General features: G+C 49.9%; 1 protein-coding gene across 2 annotated transcripts in view; it reads right to left on the bottom strand.

Annotated features, from left to right (window-relative positions):
* Cep89 (centrosomal protein 89) overlaps positions 1-19,456 on the bottom strand; it is a 45,512-nt gene that overhangs the window by 23,941 nt on the left and 2,115 nt on the right. For both annotated transcript variants that reach the window (XM_021642007.2, XM_021642014.2), the window contains exons 2-9: positions 18,801-18,907; positions 15,404-15,562; positions 12,749-12,941; positions 9,767-9,866; positions 4,239-4,267; positions 3,197-3,236; positions 1,324-1,542; positions 855-997 (exon numbers count right to left, since the gene is read on the bottom strand). In XM_021642007.2, the coding sequence (XP_021497682.1) occupies positions 855-997; positions 1,324-1,542; positions 3,197-3,236; positions 4,239-4,267; positions 9,767-9,866; positions 12,749-12,941; positions 15,404-15,562; positions 18,801-18,907 (990 nt within the window). The remainder of the gene's footprint in view (positions 1-854; positions 998-1,323; positions 1,543-3,196; positions 3,237-4,238; positions 4,268-9,766; positions 9,867-12,748; positions 12,942-15,403; positions 15,563-18,800; positions 18,908-19,456) is intronic.

Genomic DNA, 19,456 nt, shown 5'->3' with positions numbered 1-19,456 from the left:
CGCCTTTGATGCCAGCACTTAGGAGGCAGAGGCAAGCAGATCTCTGTGAGTTCAAGGCCAGCTTGGTCTATAGAGCAAGTCCAGAATAGCCAGGGCTTGACACACAGAGAAACCTTGTCTTGAAAAAACAAAACAAAACAAAAAAGGTTAACATTGGAGGGCTGGAGAGATGGCTCAGTGGTTAAGAGCACTGTTTGTTCTTCCAGAGGTTCTGAGTTCAATTCCCAGCACCCACATGGCGGCTCACAACCATCTATAATGTGATCTGGTGCCCTCTTCTGTCATGCAGGTATACATGCAGAGGGGCACTCATACACATAAAATTAATAAGTCTTTAAATGAAAGTTCACACTGGGAGCTGGTGTGGCTCATGCCTACAATCCCAGCACTTAGAAAGCTAGAAAAAGAGCTTGTTGCTCCAAGCTGAGTCCCTGCTTGGGCTGCAGACTGAGACCGTTTCTGGGCTCCTGGCTTCCTGATTTGCAGAGATGTAACAAGTCATGCTGTGCTGTAGCCCCTGAACCATGAGGCAAGATAAATCTCTACTCCCTTAGGCTGTTCCTATCAGTAACCTGTCATAGGCATGAAAGGAGAAATTAATACTTTCTTTGGATGGAATAATCAATTGTGCCTTTTTTCTTTTCTTTTTTCTTTTTTTCTTTTTTTACTGTTTTTAGCTGGCCATGGTAGTGCACATCTTTGGTCCTGGCACTTAGAAACCAGAGGCAGGTGGATCTCTGAGGCCAAATGCAGGGATTAAAGGCACAGACTACCAAGACTCTCTCGAGAACCAGGGATCAACTCAACAGTACCAGACTAAAGGCAAAGCGGCTTTTTGGAGTTGGAAACATTACCTCTTCCTCAGACAAAGGCCTGAATTTTGTTTGGTAGCGACTGAGCTCTACGTTCAAACGATGGACAATCATTTTCAGCGCCTTGTTCTCATCCGCCAGGTCTTCGCCTTGCTTCCTTAGGCATAGTAACTCAGGAGTGATGACTGAAAAACATCGGCTTAATATTACAATACAACCAATCGTATCAAAGGCAGCAAGATTTTATATGAACCACTAGTCAGTCTTTTGATCCCTTGCAATGAACTGTTCGTAAATGAAAGTGTATAATAACTTATATAATAACTTACAGAAATTAGTTATGACATTTAACAAAAGTGTTAGAGAAGAAAAGGTAAAAATTCAAAAAGCATAAGGGCACCATGCTTCTCCCTAACTATTACAACATACATATACCCATGTGCAACAGGAAGCAGGCTCTCAGAAGAAAGAGTGGGTTGAGGCCTTGGGAATGAGGGCATGGGGGCCACACCTTCCTGAGAGGATGGCTTTTCTTCCTCCTTCAGCCTCCTGCTGTCTTTTTCCACCCTCTTGAGCTTCAGCTGCAACTCCTTCATTTCCTGTCTCAGTGCACTCAGTTCAAGGCTGAGGGCATGGTTCGTGGCGTGGAGATGCACCGTTTCTTCTTTTAGCTCCTCAAACTTTTCTTTGGTTATCTCTGCGTATCTTTGATGGACTCTACCAGCTACATCTAGAGGGTACAGAGGAAAGCCGACATAATTAAAGCAACCACTTCGCACAAAACAAAACAAAACAAAACAAAAACACTTGATAACAATGTGAACAGCCGTGTCCCTGGTGTCTGAAAAGACTAGGTGCCCAGGGGAAGGGACAACGGTCAGCAGGTAGAGAGGCGGCATGAGCTTTCACACTGCAGGCTTAGCACCCTTTTGACTATCAGAGTGACCTGGTAAGCTTCTAGCCCCCACCAGCTCTCAAGCTGAGGGTGATTTCAAACAGTGTCTGAGTGACAGCAGAGGCTGCCTGGCTTTGTCTGTAACCTGCTCAGAGCCTCTGGTGAAGGCCTTGATTTACGGCTGTACTTGATGACCACGAAAGCTCATAAAGCAGCTTGCATACTGGATAATGTCACTCAGGCCTGGGCCCATGTTCCATGCCCAGGTCACTTGTGTTTGGCTCAGGATAAATTACCTGTTACTCCCTGTGAGGTGAGAGCGCAGTCTGCCAGCAGAAGCCACAGCTCCTGGGTAGCGTGTGTCGGGAGCAAGTCGCTACATAGAGTGGGCACTGCCCGGCAGTGGACCTACCGACTAACGAGACGAGTGTGTCTCTCACTTTGGCTATCAGAAAATGGACCTCAATGAACGGGAAATCCCCTCAGGAATCTCATGCTGGGAGAAGGACAAGGTTGAGGGCTAGCACACCCAGAGAAGGAGCCTATCTCCCAGATGAACTTCACACGTAGCTAGGCCTCTACTTCAAACCTCGCTTTGTGTCAAGACCCTGAAGCTGTGCTTGTGTGTTTGGGGGGCAGTCACTGGAACTCTCTGTCCCTCTTCCTAAAGTGGGCGCACTGAATACACATTTTTCTTCTTTTCCATATGGATTTGGCTCCTTCGTTTTATTATTATTATTATTATTGTGTATACATGATATGTGTAGGTCAGGTGTGAAGACACAGTACCACAGTGTGCACGGAGGTCTGAGGACCCTACTTTGAATCTCTTGCATGTCACTGTGATGGACTGCCTCAATTCAGGCAGGCTGCACAAGCCACTGCTGTCAATGGACAGAGGGCCCGAGGCCTAGAACTTAGGGCACCAGCGCTCTCAGAACACAGAACCAAGATCCCCAATAGAGAGCAAACGCAGCTAATCCAAATTAAAGACAGAATAGTACTTTCAGGTGAGTGATGGGAGACAAGACAAATCCAAACAACTACAAACCCACTCTGAACGCGACTGCCGCTTCCCCAGCCATATAGGAGGGCAGCCCCAAGGAGCCGAGCCCGCAAACCCAGCCCGTTTGCACACACCGACAGGCTGGCCTCAGGCACATCCTGTGAGGCCATCTCCCACACAAGGCCTCAGCGTGTCCCTCCCTCACCCCCAGCCCTGAGCTCTTCCCACATATCTACCCTCACCCCGGCCCTGAGGTCTCCCCAAAGATCCACCCTCACCCCAGACCTGAGCTCTGCCTACAGGCCCATCCTTAATCCGATTAATACTCAGTGATTAACACCTTCACTTCCGAAACCTAACCACAGGGGCAGCCGCCAGAGCCTTCATGGGGAGTTGTAAACTCTCCTTCAGGCGAGACTGTTCTAAGTACTCTGCAAACACTAAGCATGCCCATCACAGTGAACCCCAAAAGGCCACCAGTACCTGGGGAGGGAGGAGGCTTCTCGCGCAATGGTTTCTCATCCTAGGGAGGAAAAGGCAGAGTGTGAGAGTGTGTGAGCATCAGGGGACTGGCACTGGGTGAGGCCTGCAGGTAGAGGCAGAGCTTCCTCTTGCCTTGGCTCTGGAGGGTCTTTCTCCATTCCCTTGAGTTTAACCCCCATGCTTTTCTTTCAGTTAAACAGCACACACTCGGGGCAGCCCCTCCTGGAGGGCTCCCCAGCTGGCTTCTGCTCTTGCCTGTGTGCTCAGCGCCCGCATCTTCACAGAAGGTCCCTTCCCTTTGTAAATAAAGCATATGAGTACAGGGCACTCATGAGAAGGTCCGGTGACCACAGCAAAGCGGGGCTTTGACTGCTGAGCAAACAGATCTCAGGCTTGCCTCTCAGAGGTGAGTTTACGCCAAGGTGGGTATGACCACATAGCCTGCCACCCCCCTTCCCTTGCCTCCTGCCTGGGAGCGAGAGAGCATGGTACCGGCTTCTGCTTAGACCCTTCCCCATCCTAAGGTATAGAAAGGAAGCCCTGCTTCTGCTGTGCGGGCTCTGATGCCCCAGACTCCTCACTCTGGCAACTCCAGCATGCCGTCTGTCTCTGGTGCTCAGGCCTGGACTCTCCTTGGAGCTCTGCCGTCCCTGTCTGTCTGTCTGCCCATGGCAGTAACAGCTCTAATAAACCCTTCCTCCCCAGTGGTCCACCTCAGTGTCCCCTGAGTCACTCCCGTCTAACACCTTGCCGTGGAGAAGTTACTCACTGAAGCTCGTGGCAGGAAAGAACTCTTATAAGAAGATGTTTTAACGTAAGTGTGTTATAAAGATGAAATAAGATCATGAATCAGGATTAAGCTTGGTTTAACCCATCCAAGGAAGCAAGGGAAACTGTACAAATTAGGAAATGCAGTCACAGTTCAGAGTCAAAGATAGAAGTCACACTGTTTAAAAATAAAGCAAGAGAGAGAAAGAAAGAAAGAAAAGACTAACTATAGTGCAAAGTCTACTTTTTAAAAACAGAAATTCTTAAAGCTTACCTCTAGATTCAGAACAGAATATTTTCCATCTGTTTTAAAAAGAGAAAATGGAAAGTTTTAAAAGCATAAGAAACTTGACATGCTAGAAGAGTATACTCATAAATTTAGGGACGAACCTTGTCCCCAAGCACAGCCTGACCTTGACTGGGCCATCACTCTCTGATACCTTCATTCTGAAGTCCCTGCAGTGGACCCCGTCATCCCAGAACCACAGCCAAACCCCTCAGGGAGTCTGAGACACTGGGCTCCCACACTGCGCTCTTCCCTACCTCCCCAGTCATGGTTCTCCTGCAGCCGAAGACAGGGAACGCCTGACTCCACTCTGCCCCTCATGCCTATATAGGAGCATGTAAATTAAGTCATAAAAATAGCAAACTAGGGGCTTGAGAGATATCTCAAAGGTTAAGAGCACTGGCTGCTCTTCCAGAGGTCCTCAGTTCAATTCTCAGCACCCACATGGTGGCTCACAACCATCTATAATGAGAGCTGGTGCCCTCTTCTGGCACACAGGTGTACATGCAGGCAGAACACTGTATACATAATAAATAAATCTTAAAAAAAAAAAAAAAGAAATGGCAAACTGCCTCAGTGATACAGATGGAAACAGATCTGACAGTGGCCTTGTCCTCCTGTGGTAAGTGAGGTACCCTAGGAAGGCATCCTTCACTTGACTTGGCTGACAATTCTCTCTGGTAGCAAGCTGGAAACCTAGGCTGCTTCTAACTCCCCACCACTGATCTGAAGAGTATAAACAACTCACTGAACAGCAGACACTGTGAAAGACAGAAAATAAAAAAGCTCTTACAGGGTTTATAAAACCAACCAAGAAGCTTGATGCACACAGCATTCTAAATCTAATCCCTAACTCAGTAACATTCCCAGTGTTCATCACTGAAGGGCTTAATTTTAACAGTTGAGTTCTGTTGTTTTTAAGATGGGGTCTCACGTAGCCCGGGCTCACCCTGGACACTCTAGGCCAAAGATGACCTTGAATTCCTGGGTTCCAGGTGTGTGCTGCTACACGAAGCCCTGACCCGGGGCCTCACAAATGCTAGGTAGGCACTCACTAACTGAGCTGTGCCCCGCCCCACTAGCAACGGCTCTGAATTAGTTGCTTTCAGCCAAATGCCTGGACCACCTGCACGCACCTGACGCATGGTGAGACCCAGCCCTGTCTCTGGCTGCAGATTTATCTCCTGGCCACCTGGCAGGTGCAACCACCCTCCTTCTCCTGATTTTGGGGCACTGTGCCACCTGTCCTGGCACTCCACACTTCCTCTACAGCTTGAACATGAGGGGATGAGCCCATGGGACACCATCTCTGTCATCTGGTTGGTGTTGAACACCTTTCTATTTTTATTAGTGCATTTATTTTTTAAATAATTTATTTAATTGTATTATATGTGCATTAGTGTGCCGGTGATAGATCCCTTGGAACTGGCATTACCGACAGTTGGGAGCTGCCATGTGGGTGCTGGGAATTGAACCCAGGTCCTTTAGAAAAGCAGACAGTGCTCTTAGCCACTGAGCCATCTCTCCATCCCTTATTAGTACATGCACACACACTCTCAAATCCTCATGTTCACACCTTCGCCCACTGAGCCATCTTGCTGGCCACTGAGTACATTTTTGATGAGCAAGTGGCTAAGAGGTTGTTGTTGTTTTTGTTCTTTCAGCACTGGGGCTGGGGCCCAGGGCCTGCTGCGCCACCCACAGTATCTATACTTGGGGACATTTTTCAGTTAGTCTTGATTTGGTGTCCTGCGGTGCTGTCTCAGACCTACTGCCTTTCCCAAGTGTGGCTGGAAGGTAAGATGCCAGTGGTTCCGGCTGCTGGGGACAGGGAGGGGCTCACTTACTTTTTATTATAATTCGAGCTCAAAATGGGCAGTTTTGAGCTTGAATTGCTACATCCACTCCAGCGTCGTCAGTGTAGCATATCTATAGATTGTGCTACTAGACGGGAGATACGTTTTCTTCAGGAATATGCTCCCTGGTGGTCCCTGGCAATGTGTTCCCCGACCACCTAAGCCAAAAAGATGTATTCTGAGATTTCTACGCTTTCTCGGTTGTGGTTATGGAGTTGGATTAATGAGCCTTTTGATCTTTCTCTATGATTCTTGGAACATCACAATTAACTATTCAAGGAAACATATCTTTGATAGATTATTAAAAGCTTTAACAAGAATAAAATGAAAGAAAAATAATCTTAAGAGAAGTAATGAATCAGATTCAGTATCAGGAAGCATTACAAGAATAGCAAAAAAAAAAAAAAAATAGTGGACTCCTCTTTAGGGAAAGTACAGAGCATGGGAAAGTACAGCTAGCTTGAGCCTGTTCCCCTTGGTATCTTATTTCTAAGGAGGATTGTAAATTTTTAGCAAGACATATGGGAGGATGGTTAACAAAGATGTATTTAGATTTTGACGCAGAGAAAGATTTTGGCAGGTATCTGACTTAGCTCCTGACTTTCCTCTTCATTGGTTAGCAATAATGAAACTGCGGTTTGAGGTTTCTTTTCCTTTGTCTGCTTTGATCAAAAGTTTTCAGGCCAAGATTTCTTGTGGGCACTGCCCTATGTTAAAATATAAACTTTGTATTCTTGGTAAAAGTCTAAATGTTCCAGGAAGTATGCCAACTTTAAGGTATTTCCTCATGTAATTATTATAAAATTATTAGCTTGACTTCAGTAAAATTACAGCAGATTGAAAGCACTCCTCAGTGTGGTCTCTGTCTGTCAATCCGCCTAACCTGTGTCTTCCTGAGTATCCAAAAACCCTTTCTCTCTCAGAAAGGCCGCCGCTGGCCAGAGTGTTCAACAGAGACAGGGCGTCACTCTTCAGCCAGGCTGAGCTTGACCCCTGCCTCTCCACCCCCCTCTCCTCCATACCTGGCTGCGCCCTTCTAATTCAACACTTCTCAGAGCGATCTCATTTCTCTTCTCCACACGGATGAGGAGTCCAACAAGTCAACTAAGAAAGTTTCTTAGCTTATGTCACATTGTGCTTAGCTCTATCCCGGTCTTCACAGTGAGAAAATCCACACATGAACACATCCTCGCCGTCAAAATTCCAGGTAAATCGAAACTCCCTGATGACGAGGACGACAGAGCCCGCCCACACAGTGTGGCGGTTGATGCTGTCAAGCCAACGGGACCCAGAGCCGCCCAGGAGACAAGCTTCCTGGCATGGGAGAGGGTTTCGAGAAGGAGTTGAGGTGGGAAGAGCCAGCCTGATGCGGGTGGCAGCATTGCACGGCCTGGGGTGCTGGACTGTGAAAAGGAGAAAGCTCGCTGGGTACCAGCTCCCATCTCTCTGCTTCCTCACTTGGCTGCACATCCCTGCTGCCATGGCTTCCCCGCCATGATGGAGTGTTCCTTCAAACCGTGAGCCCAAACAAACTCTCCCTCTCTAGGTTGTTCTCATCAGAGAGAGCAGGAGGGTCTACAAAACCTTGAGAGAAGGGATGATGCTCCTGACAGACAGTCAGGCAGGGGTCTGGCAATGGCAGAAAGGTGCCATGTTCTGGCATTGGCTGAGACAGTAGTTGTCATGAGGTGGATAAGGACACATTGGAATGCAGACTGGGCCAAGGGCACAGCTTAGCCAAGCCTTTCGTTTGGTTTTTCAAGACAGAGTTTCTCTGTGTAGCCTTGGCTGTCCTGGAACTTGCTTTGTAGACCAGGCTGGCCCCGAACTCACAGCGACCCACCAGCTTCTGCCTCCCTGAGTGATGGGATTACAGGCATGTGTCACCACACCAGGCTTCCTATTTGGTTTTCTGCATACCACGCACCTTGGCTTCCCAAGGAGTTTGCTAGAAACACAGGCCTCTGGGCCCCTCTTGGGGCCCCTTAATTAGAATTTGGGTTACGAAGCTTTTCTCCAAGTGCCTAAGAGCCTTTGTAACCAACAAGAACCAGGAGGCACTGCAGGCGCTGAGCTCCTGCCTACCCCACATCTGTGCTCCAAGCCAGTGAGGTCAACGCGAGGGCTAGCACATCCGTGGGTTCCACACACACCCTCTAGCAGGCTGATGGTATGCCAATTCCACTTGCCGCTGGCACTGTGCAAAACTGCCAGTAGAGGGTGCCGGACAGGCACTAACAGAGCTTTGCTTCCTGGCTCTGCTTTTATCTTACCATTTATAGGTGGCCAGCACATAAAGCACCTCCCCACGGGCGGCTTTTCCTGGTACCCTACCCCAGAGAGCAGGACGTTAGCAAACCTGGCCTCCAGCAGGCCAGAGCCACAGCCCGGCAGGGAGGCCTGGGCCTCAGCTCTGAGTGAGGAGGCACTGGCACATTTGTTCCTTCCTCAGGCGCCCTGTGGGCTACGCCCTGTTTCCGATTCCTCCATCTGGAGTGTCCTCTCTACCCCTTAGGCAATCCCCTTAGATTAACACTCTTGAGTCTTTCCCTGTGTCTGGTTCTGTCTCTCGGCTGGATTCGGCTGATGTGTGTGATCCATGAGGCCACACAACATGGATTTTAGAAGGAAGGAGATGCCAGAAACCCGGGTGTGGGGGTGCGTGTCCGTCATGCCGGTCACTGGGAGGCTGAGGCAGGAATGCGTCAAGTTTCAAGGTAGCCTGGACTATACCAAAAGGCTGTCCCAAAAGAGAGGCGGGGAAAGGCTGGCTAACCAAGGGGAGGCTTCCGGCCCAAGTCTTCCTAGGCTGGCATTCTACTTCCCATCAGGCACCGGGTAGACTGAGTTACAGGAGAGGTGTCCCAGGGAGCTACGAGGACAGCTCCGTCAGAACCTGAGTCGACTCCTGTGGAACCTCCGTAGGAATGCAGCGTGATGGCACATGCTTGGAACCCCAGCGCTGGGGAGGACCCCTAGGGACCCTGCCCAGCCAGCCTGAGCCCAATCAGAGAGCTCCCAGCCAACACAAGACCTTGTCTCAGAAGAACAGGGTGGACAGCCACTGGGGACCGGCACCTCAAGTTGGCCTCTGGCCTCTTCGCACGGCGCACCTTCACACACGCGTGCAGCCGTATGAGCCCATACCCCAGCTGCATCCCAAGGCTCAAGCAACTCAGGGGCCCTGCCAAGGCAGTTACTGGCTGTCCACTGCCTGGCAGGCTCGCCGTCTCCCTTTCTCCTTAGGGACGCTCAAAACCCCTTCCTATCTTTGCGGACTTCTCACTGTGCCAAATAAGATATAGCAAGAATGGTGATGTGAATTTCCAGAATTACGCCGGAAACATCTGTACATTCGTGCGTCCCACAAGCCCTTCATTGATGGCTGCTAGCACGGTGACAAGGAGCGGAGGGAAAGGCGCATATCCACAGTCACCGCCTGAGCTGGAGCCCTCTGCCCAGACAAACAAAACAGACAACGAGGGCACTAAGTGAGTCTCTAATATGGTCAAGGCAACCTCACGTCCGGGCGACCAGTCGCTTGCAGTAAGAATGACTTGCAAGTGCTCTTCTCGTCGGAATCTGAGAGCCACAGTGCAGAGGTGTGACGGCCCCGGAGTCGGTAACCGGAAGTGCTCTCGCTCTGAATCCTCTCCTTACCTTTCTGCTGCGTGTGCTGTGGTGTGGAGCAGGAGGAGTCTGAAAGCCCGTCTTGCTCAGAAGCGTCATCTGCTGTCACTATCCTTTGTGAGGACAGGCCCTTGGGTTATGAGAGAGGGGCAAGCGCACAGGACCGGTTAGCTGTATGCGTCCTCCTAACTGCCTGACCTCACACAACCCCCACCCCGGCCACGCCGAGAAGGGCTGCACAGGCTGCAGCAGGAAGAAACCACAGGCCCTGTGAAAAGCCTGCGCAGAAGGTCAACAGCACGGGAGATGTGGTTAGGCTATCCCATACCGCCTGGTCCTTCCACACTCCTGCAGGGAGCAGCTCAGGAAAGGGGCTGCCTCTCGCTTGCTCAGGACAGCACCCGGTGCCATGGCACCCAGCACTAGCTCTGCATCATGAAAGTCTGTGTGTGAGACAAGAAGTGCTGGCCATGCCTGGAGAAACTTCACGGGGACAATTGGCTGGGGCCAAGGGCTGGAGGATCCCTACATGAGTCACTGTCGCTGTCATTTCCTGACGAGACAGGCCTCCCTCTCCACTGTCTGATTGCCCCTTACACAGGAGCTACGCACCATGCGTGGTGGCAGGGCTCTAGAGGACAGGACCACAGGGCAGCTGGCCGAGAGGAGGCGCGGGGAAGCACATCCTGCGGGGTCACTAGCACCCAGGCCCTTCAGGTACGCCTGTCTTGCTCACCTGTTTCCTCAGCAAAAGCTTGCTTGGGGTCAGCACGGCCTAGCCCTGGTGAGCTTGGGGCTACCAGGACCCTGTGGCTGGCAGGAAGTTGGTAGCAAGATGATCATAGGAAGGGCATTTTGGAGGCAAGAGCCGAAGCCTCTGCAGCTACAGGCTCTGCACATGGCTCCAGGGTGACCTGGCTCAGGGTGAACAAGAGCTCCCAATGTACTCTTGTTTCAGAGGGGGAGAAGCAAAGGGACCTCTTGCTTTTTATCTCCCAGGAGCTAACAGCCTGTGGGAAAGGCACATTAAACTACTCAGTCACAGCAAGTGTGGAATTGATAAGAACATGCCAATGGCACGTGCTCATCAGAGGACACAGAGGCCATCGAATGCTTCCTTCAGCACTGTTCTTAAGGGACTAAAACTGTGAGCCACCAGCAGCAAAACGAACAGGAGAGGTGTGGCTACTGAGGGAAAGTTAAATGACGGCAACAGAGAGCCACCCACTACCACACAAGGACTGGAAACACGTCTGAGCAGAGAGAGGATGGCTGAAACCAAAAGATGGAAAAGGGGGTCAAAGGGGCCAAAAGAGATGGCGCAGGCGTTGAGAGGACTGCCTGCTCTTCCTGAGGCCCCAGCTTTGATGCTCAGCACCCACGCAGTGACTCACAGCCATCTGCGACTCCAGTTCTAGGGGATCCAAAGAGCTAGTACTTTGTAGGAACTGCCTGTATGTGGTGTACATACATGCAGGCAAAACACCATACACAAAGATAAAGGTAAATTTATTTTAAAAAAGAAATTAATATATAATGGCTGTGTCCTGAAAATTATGAACTCCTAAAAAAAAAAAAGAAAAAAAGACAGACAGACAGATGAAAACATGGCAGGGTTGGGGAAAAGCCTGGGAAAGGTGTTTGCTGTGCAAGCCCAGTGCCCCAAGTTCAACCTCCGGAACCCTCTTAAAGGTAGAAGGAAAATGGATTCCACACAAGGGCCTGTCCTCCATACACAGGCACACCACAGTATGTGCACCCACACATAAGCATCATACAAGCACACACATATGCATGTAATAAGAAAAAAACTGGCCACGAAGATAACCAAACACAAGGAAGATAAAGAATATCAGCCAAGGGGCTATGAGGGAGGGCTGCAGAGATGGCTCGGTGATTAACAACACCTGCAGAGCGCCCTGGTTCAGCTCCCAGCACCCACGTGGTGGCTCACACCCATCTGTGAGTCCACTTCCCGAGGATTTGACACCCTCTTCTGGCCTCCTCGGGCACCAGGCATGCATGTGGTAAACAAACTCACAGGCAAAACACTCATTTTAAGTCGAAGAAAGAACGTTATTAGGGGAAAATGCATATTTAGATATTTCAAAGTCATACATCTAATAATAGTCATTTGGATGAACACATTCTATTTCCATGTACATTGAGTTGGAGACCGTAGAAGCTGTGTAATGTCGGAGTGCTAGATTTAGGAACAAAAGACTAGAAGGCCTGATGAAAGAAAGCCGTTGTGTTAGCGTGTGACTGTAGCAGCCAGCACTGAGTGACCCCAATAAAGCACAGCGTCCAGCACGGGGCTATGTGCTAGTCTCCTGACACAGCCCTGGGAACACAAGCCTCCCCAAATGCAGCATGTGCCATGAGGTGCAATGCCATGAAGAGAGCCGCCCCGAGGCAAACTGAGACGAGAAAATATAAAAGCTGACGTGGCGCATGCCTGTAACGTGGCGCATGCCTGTAACCCCAGCACTCAGGGGGCAGAGGCGGGCAGATCTCTGAGAGTTGTGGCTATATCCAGTCTCAAAAGAATCCAATAAAACAAACAACAAAAGCACACACACATGCAAGCATAGCACATACGAGCATACATGCAAACACACACATACACACAGGTAAGCACACCACACACACATACACATATACACACAAGCACACCACACACAAACACATTTCACAAACCCCCATAAAGATGTTTATCTTCGCCTTTAAAGGACTTGACTTCAGAGGACAAATCAAGAAGTTTAAGCTTTACCCTCCAGACAGACACAAGGCTGAACACACTAGGGAAAAGCAAGGGGCGGGGCAGGTGGAAGCAAGGAACTGCAGTGCAGCGCTCATGCGCTCTGGGAGATTTCCCATGGGGAAGCGATGAAATGCAATGCTCGTCGCTCTGGGAGGTTTCCCATGGGGAAGCGATGAAATGCAATGCTCGTCGCTCTGGGCGGTTTCCCATGGGGACGTGGGGAGGCAGCCTGGGAGCACGGAGGTCACCTGTTTCCTGTGAGGCACCGCGTACACGGCATCGCTGCCAGGGCCCACATCCTTCCTGATGCTGGACTCCGACTCCCTGTAGCTGGTCTCCCTGTAGCTGGTCGACACCTGTGTTTCCGCATCCTCGTCCTCCGCGTAGCCTATCGTCTCAAAGGACGGCAAGGAAGTTCTCGGCCCAATCTGCCAGCTATGCCTGCGTTCGGTCATTAACGAATGAATGAGATCTCACTTTGGGCTCAGGCTGGCCCAAACCCATAATCCCCCTGCCTCAGTCTCTCAAGTATTGGGAGTTCCGGCATACACCACCCCACCAAGATGTTAAACACAGAAAGTGCACTGTCTCCAAGTCCGTGCAGAAAAAGTATTAGAAAAGTAAAATACACGGAAGCTGAACGACAGCCTCTGCTCCCTGCCTCTGGCCCCCCCGAGCACATCTTCATACTTGTCTTCACACTCATACTCTATACATACACACCTCATGATTAGTATGTTTAAGAAGATTTATTTTTATTTGTGTGTGCACATGTATGTGTCTATCAACATGCATGCAGGTATCAGCAGAGGCCAGAAGAGGGTGCTGGATTCCCCTGGGGCTGGGTTAAAGGAGGTTGTGAGTGCTGGGAACTGAACCTGGGTCTTCTGCATTAGTAGCCAATGCTCTTAACCTGTGAGCCATCTCTCCGAATCTGCTGGTAGTGAGCTTTATGCTTGTTTACACACATGTGTCTGTGTGGCACACACAGAATAGAAGAAACGATTTACATTCAGGGTTAGTCGGGAAACGAGCCAAAGCTCATGGCCTGGGCATTTATTCATAAATAATAGCCTCAGATCACTATTTCGGGAGGTGGGGTGTGGGAGGGACACCTGCAGTCACACCGCCACAGCCAGCAACTGCTAAGACCTTCCAGTCAGCATTTTGATGGTAGAGTATGTATGTCTTTTTAGCACATGGATGATGTGGATATTGTGGTGGTCTGAATAGGGATGGCCCCCACACACTCTTGTGTTTGAATGCGTGGCCGTAGGGAGTGACTCTATTAGGAGCCGTGGCCTGGTTGGAAAAGGTGTGGCCTTGTTAGAGGAAGTGTGTCGCTGTGGAGGCGGGCTTTGAGGTCTTAAATGGTCAAGCGCCACCTAGTGAGAAACGCGTCCAGTTTCCTCCCTGCTGCCCTCAGATCACGAGGAAGAACTCCCAGCGCCTTCTTCAGCAGCACTGTTGCCTGGACGCCACCACGCTTCCCACCGTGATGATGATGGACCAAATCTCTGGGGCCAGCCCCAATTAAATGTTTTCCGTTATAAGAATTGCCTTCCTGACAAAACGGAGTCATATGAAAGGGGAGGAGGTCCTCCCCTATCAGTGGACTTGGAAAGGGGCAGGGAGGAGATGAGGGAGGGAGGGTGGGATTGGGGAGGGAATGAGGGATACAGCTGGGATACAGAATTAACAAAATGTAACTAATGAGAAAAATAAAATTAAGAAAAAAAAAAGAAAAAACAAAAAGAAATAAATAAAAAAATAAATTAGAAAAAAAAAAAAAAAAGAATTGCCATGGCTCATGGTATCTCTTCACAGCAAGAAAATCCTAACTAAGGCAGATGATTTTAAAACAAAATGTTTGTGGGCCTAGCTCAGTGCACAGATTTTGCCTAGCACATAGAGGGAACCAGGGCCGATCCTCTAGAACTGCAAAATAACCACCTTTGTTGTTTTTCGACAGTATCTCATGTAGCCCAAGCTGGCCCGAAATTTACTATATGGCCAATGATAGCCTCCTGATGCTAGGATTACAGAAACCACAATTCCCAGTCCCCCCTCCAACTCACCCCCCGTCCCAAATCAGTTTACTCTACCTTCTAAACTCCTAGCTTAGAAGGACATGGCATTCGATTGGGCACTCTTCACGGCCTTACATACGTGAACACCAGCAACAACAGCTTCATCCCAAAGGCACTGGCTGTGGTGCAGGACCCGGCAAGGCTCAAAGCCAACAACGTGCTGAAAGTCCTGCCTTCTCCCTGGCCGCTTAGTGTGTTGGCACCCCTCGCCACTGAGCTGAGCAGCCCCACCCTGCTGTCACTGCTTCAGCACTGTGCTTCAAAACAGCAGGGCTGTGCAGCCCTCACCCGGACTCCCCCCCCCCCCCCCGTGATGGTTTTACCTCCCTTATCTTTCCAGTGAACTTTATAACCACTCCCCTTCCTCATTTTCAGTTCAAGTCAGTCAATATGGAATTCTTAGAAGAAAAACTAGCTATATTCAAAATGGAGTCAAAGGGGTTTTTTTGGTTTTTTTTTTTTGTTTTTTCTCTTTTATTTTGATACTGGTCCAGCTATGTTGTCCAGGCTATTAGGCCTGAATTCCCAGGTTCAAATGATCCTCCTGCCCCAGCTGAGACCTTAGCCACTATAGCTGGCTAGAGACAACTTGAAATGTAAAATCCCCCCATGGCACACTGCTGTAGTCCTGGCTACCTGGGAGCATAAAGCATTGGCAGCATGGTTTGAGTCCATCCTGGTCCGCACAGAAAGACCCTGTCTCAAACAGATACAGGACACAAGTGACCAAAGCCTGGTGACTACCATCACCGCGTGGCCCCCTAGGCAGTGGCCACGCGGTGCCCCGAGAGGGCACAGCTGTGACGGTCCTACCGTAGCCGCAGCTCTGAAGTGGTGGCGTAGGGCTCAATGACGCTGTCCTTCTCCACGGAGGAGGCATCACTCTCAGACCGCGATCTCTGGCGAGGCTGGGGAATGGCAACTGTCTGGCCAGTCAATGTGGTCGCCAGGATGGCTGCAGCCAGAGCAGACCTATGACCAGAAACACCCCACAGAGGCACTCAGCAATAAACATTCAAGCTGCAGGCTGAACAGACATGCGTCAGCTAACTCAGAGACCACGATGCCCACCAGAATCCCCATTGAGCTCTCACACTGACTGTGCGAAGCAGACTTACGCGGTCCGAATGAATAATCTGTAAAGACTTTACCTACCCAGTGTTTCTCAGCCTTCCCAGCGCCACAACCCTTTCACACAGTTCCTTGTGCTGTGGTGACCCCCAACCGTAAGATTATTTCATTGCTACTTCATAACTGTAATTCCGTTACTGTTATGGATTGTAACATAAATATCTGATCTGATGCAGGATTTCTCATATGTGAGCCCCAAAGAAGTCATGACCCATGGACTGAAAACTGCCGAGCTGGCCAACAGGATGTGACGCCAGGCTGCCAATCTACAGAGTCAGCATGCAGAGCCTGTATTCAAATAGTTTTCCTATTAAAATGAAGGATCAGAATGAAATGAAAGGATGAGATACAGGAACACTTGAGCCAGGTATGACAGCACACATCTTTGATCCTAGCAGGTCCCCTTTGGGAGGCAGAAGCAGGTGGATCTCTGTGAGTTTGAGGCCAGCCTGGTCTACATGGTTATTTCTAGGACAGCCAGGGCTATACAGAGAAACACTGTCTCAAAAAACCAAAATGAAATGAACAGAACATGTGTCTGTATTTCCAGTGCTAGCTGGCCAGCCAGCCTAGCCCAAAAGGCAAAGCTTCTGATTCGGTGAGAGGCCTGTCCCAGATCCGTAAGACTAAGAACAACACAGGAAGACATCACCTGGCCAACTGCACGCTCACAGGCATATAAACCACACACCACACATGCGCACACTAACATACCACAAATCCACACCAAAGCAAGAAACTCCACACCCGCTGAGCACTGCTGTGTCACTGATCCCTAGTTTTCACAAACAAAACACTCATACAAATAAAACAAACCTTAGAAAAGATTTTTAAATAATAGTTTTAAAATCAGAGTCTCACTATGTAGCCCAGGCTAGTCCAGGACTCTCAATCCTCCTGCATCAGCCTCCTGAGTCCTGAAATTACAAGGGTATGCAACCAGGCGCTTAGAAACATTTTTAAATTACTTTTAATTATGCGTGTGTGCGGGAATCTGTAGTGAGTGCAGGTTCCCGAGAGTGCCAGAATGTTGGAGCTGGAGTTACAAGCGATTGTGAGCTGCCCCATGCCGTTGCTGGGAACTGAACCCGGGTCCTCTGCTGCAAGAGCAGTACATGCTCTTGCCAGCTGAGCCATCTCTACAGCAGGCCCTTGTTGAAAAGGACTTTCCAGCAAGCCCACAACATGCTAACACGAGGCAACTTTCTTCTTTGTTTTGCCGACTGTGCTCACCCTCTAGCTGCCCAGGCTGCATGAACACAAGGGTCAGTGTCACAACACAAGCGCTGACGAGCTGGACAGACCACATTGTACAGGGGGCCATTGCCCTGACATTCGAGGCCAGTGATCGACACCTGAGCCTCACAGGTGGCCCAAAAGAGAGAAGACCGCAGGGCTCTCACAGTGTTACTGAGAGGGAGAAAGAGACGCTGTTCGGCACTCACTAGCCACAGTGACCATTGAAGATGGCTGTGCTGCGGACACTGTGCTGCCGGCAGAATCAAACCCTAACTCACCCAGACTCCTTCCTCCTCCAGTGTTATCCGGGAGCTCACGTATGCTGGGCCAGCGCTGCCTCACCAAGCCCTACTCGCAGCCCTTCAGAGCGCATGTTCTTTTTTTTTTTTTTTTTAAGATTTATTTATTATGTATACATTATTCTGCCTGCGTGTACACCTACATGCCAGAAGAGGGCACTGGATCTCATTATAGATGGCTGTGAGCCACCATGTGGTTGCTGGGAATTGAACTCAGGACCTTTGGTAGAACAGCCAGTGCTCTTAACCTCTGAGCCATCTCTCCAGCCCCAGAGCTCATGTTCTAATCAAATGCACAGAACGTACCAGTGCCGAAGAAGAGCAAAGCGAAAGTGGCACTCTGAAGTCCTCCTGGTGGCTAATCACCAAGTCTGGATTGAAAACTAGCCCAGACTAGCACTGGGCTGCAGAGATGGCTCAGTGGTTGAAGAATGCACACTGCTCTTCAGAGGACCTGACCTTGGTTCCCAGAACCTACACTGAGTGGTTCACAACCACCTGTAATGCCAGCTTCAGGGGACCCAGTGTCCTCTTGTGGATCCCAAGGGAACCCACATCCAAGTACACACACACACACACACACACACACACACACACACACACACACACAGACACTCATGCTCACATGCATGCACAGACATATACACATAGTTTATACATATTTTTTGTTTGTTTTTCTTCTCTGTGGAGCCCTGGCTTGTCCCGGAACTTGCTCTGTAGACCAGGCTGGCCTCGAACTCACAGAGACCAGCCTGCCTCTGCCTCCCGAGTGCTGGGATCAAAGATGTGTGCCACCACTACCCAGCTATAAGTAAAAATTTAAAAAACAACAATAATTAAAAAATCAGACTAGCTAAGCATGGTGGCTCATACTTAGAAACTCAGCTCTTGGGAGGCTGAGGCAGGAAGACTGCTTTGAATGTAAGGTCAGCCTGGGCTACAAAACAAGTCCCTATAGAAGACAAAAACAAACAAACCAAAACCAAGTCTAATGTTTCCCGGTATCTAAAATCTTGGCAGATCTAGGCGGTGGTCCCAGGAATGAAAGGAGCCAGCCGACTGGCACGCAGAGCACTAGAAGGTTAGGAGCACCAGTTCCTGGCAGGGAACTTTTAAAAGGCAGAATTGCATCTAGAAAGAAATTTTTGTGCAGTTCTCCTAAAAGCACTACTAACCTGAATAGACACAGAGCCAAGATGTAGAACACATGTTTAGCATGTGCAAGGCCCTGGCTTCTGTTCCCAGGAAGAAAGAAAGAGAAGCAAGCAGGGAAGGAGGGATCAACTTAACCTCAGTGCTTTATATTTAATAAGCATCCAATGCTGAAATCCGAGATCCTACACTGAAGGAGACAGACCCCAAGTGAATCCATTATTCCTCAAGCCAGTTTAAGTGCATCTTGGAACAGTGCTAACACTGCAAAGAGCGTGGGTCCAGCCCCCCTCCTTGTGACCTCTCTGCCACTGTGATCAGTTCCAGGGTCTGGTACTTGATGGTCAGGGAGAGTGGTGACCCTCAGCGCTGCTGACCTCGAGACTCACCTGGGTCTCTCTGGAGATGGGTTGGGGCTTCGGGGAGGAGGTGTGCGTGGCACAGCTGGCTTCGGAGCAATGCTGGCTGCTGGGAGTAAGCCATGGAGGATGTGATTCTGCACAAAGGAAACCCAGGGTGGGTCACTGGGAGGAGGGCATCCCCTGGGTCCTGTCCCACCAGCACCTCCCGAGCTGAGTCCACACCAGGGATCCAGTCCTACCAATCGCCCTCCCCACCCCCACTGTTCCCGAGTCCCATTGGCGAAGCAAGTGCTCTCACTGGACACACCACCACGGCTGTCCACTGAGGCAGTCTTATCCCGCTTTCCTGCTCACAGCAGCTTTCCTGACAGATTTTCACTGTCAACCTAACTGGGTTAATCAACCCCTGGCGCATTACGAGACGGCACACCTTTGGATGTCTGTGTGAGGGATTTTCCAGAGAGGGTTGACCGAGCTGGGATAGCCCACCCTAACCATGAAGAGAACCAACTCGGGGGCAGAGGACTCCGACTGAAGAAATCAGGAAAGAGGAGAGAAACTGAACAGCAACATTCTCCTTCCTCAGCTTCCTGCTCGCTGAGATGTGAGTGAGCGCCCACTACACGCTCCTGCCACCACGGAGCCACCCACTGCCACACCTTCTCCACTAGGATAGAACATGT

Source organism: Meriones unguiculatus, chromosome 14 (genome assembly GCF_030254825.1).
Source record: "Meriones unguiculatus strain TT.TT164.6M chromosome 14, Bangor_MerUng_6.1, whole genome shotgun sequence".
Lineage (NCBI taxonomy): Eukaryota > Metazoa > Chordata > Mammalia > Rodentia > Muridae > Meriones > Meriones unguiculatus.
This window is presented reverse-complemented; position numbering and strand designations above follow the sequence as displayed.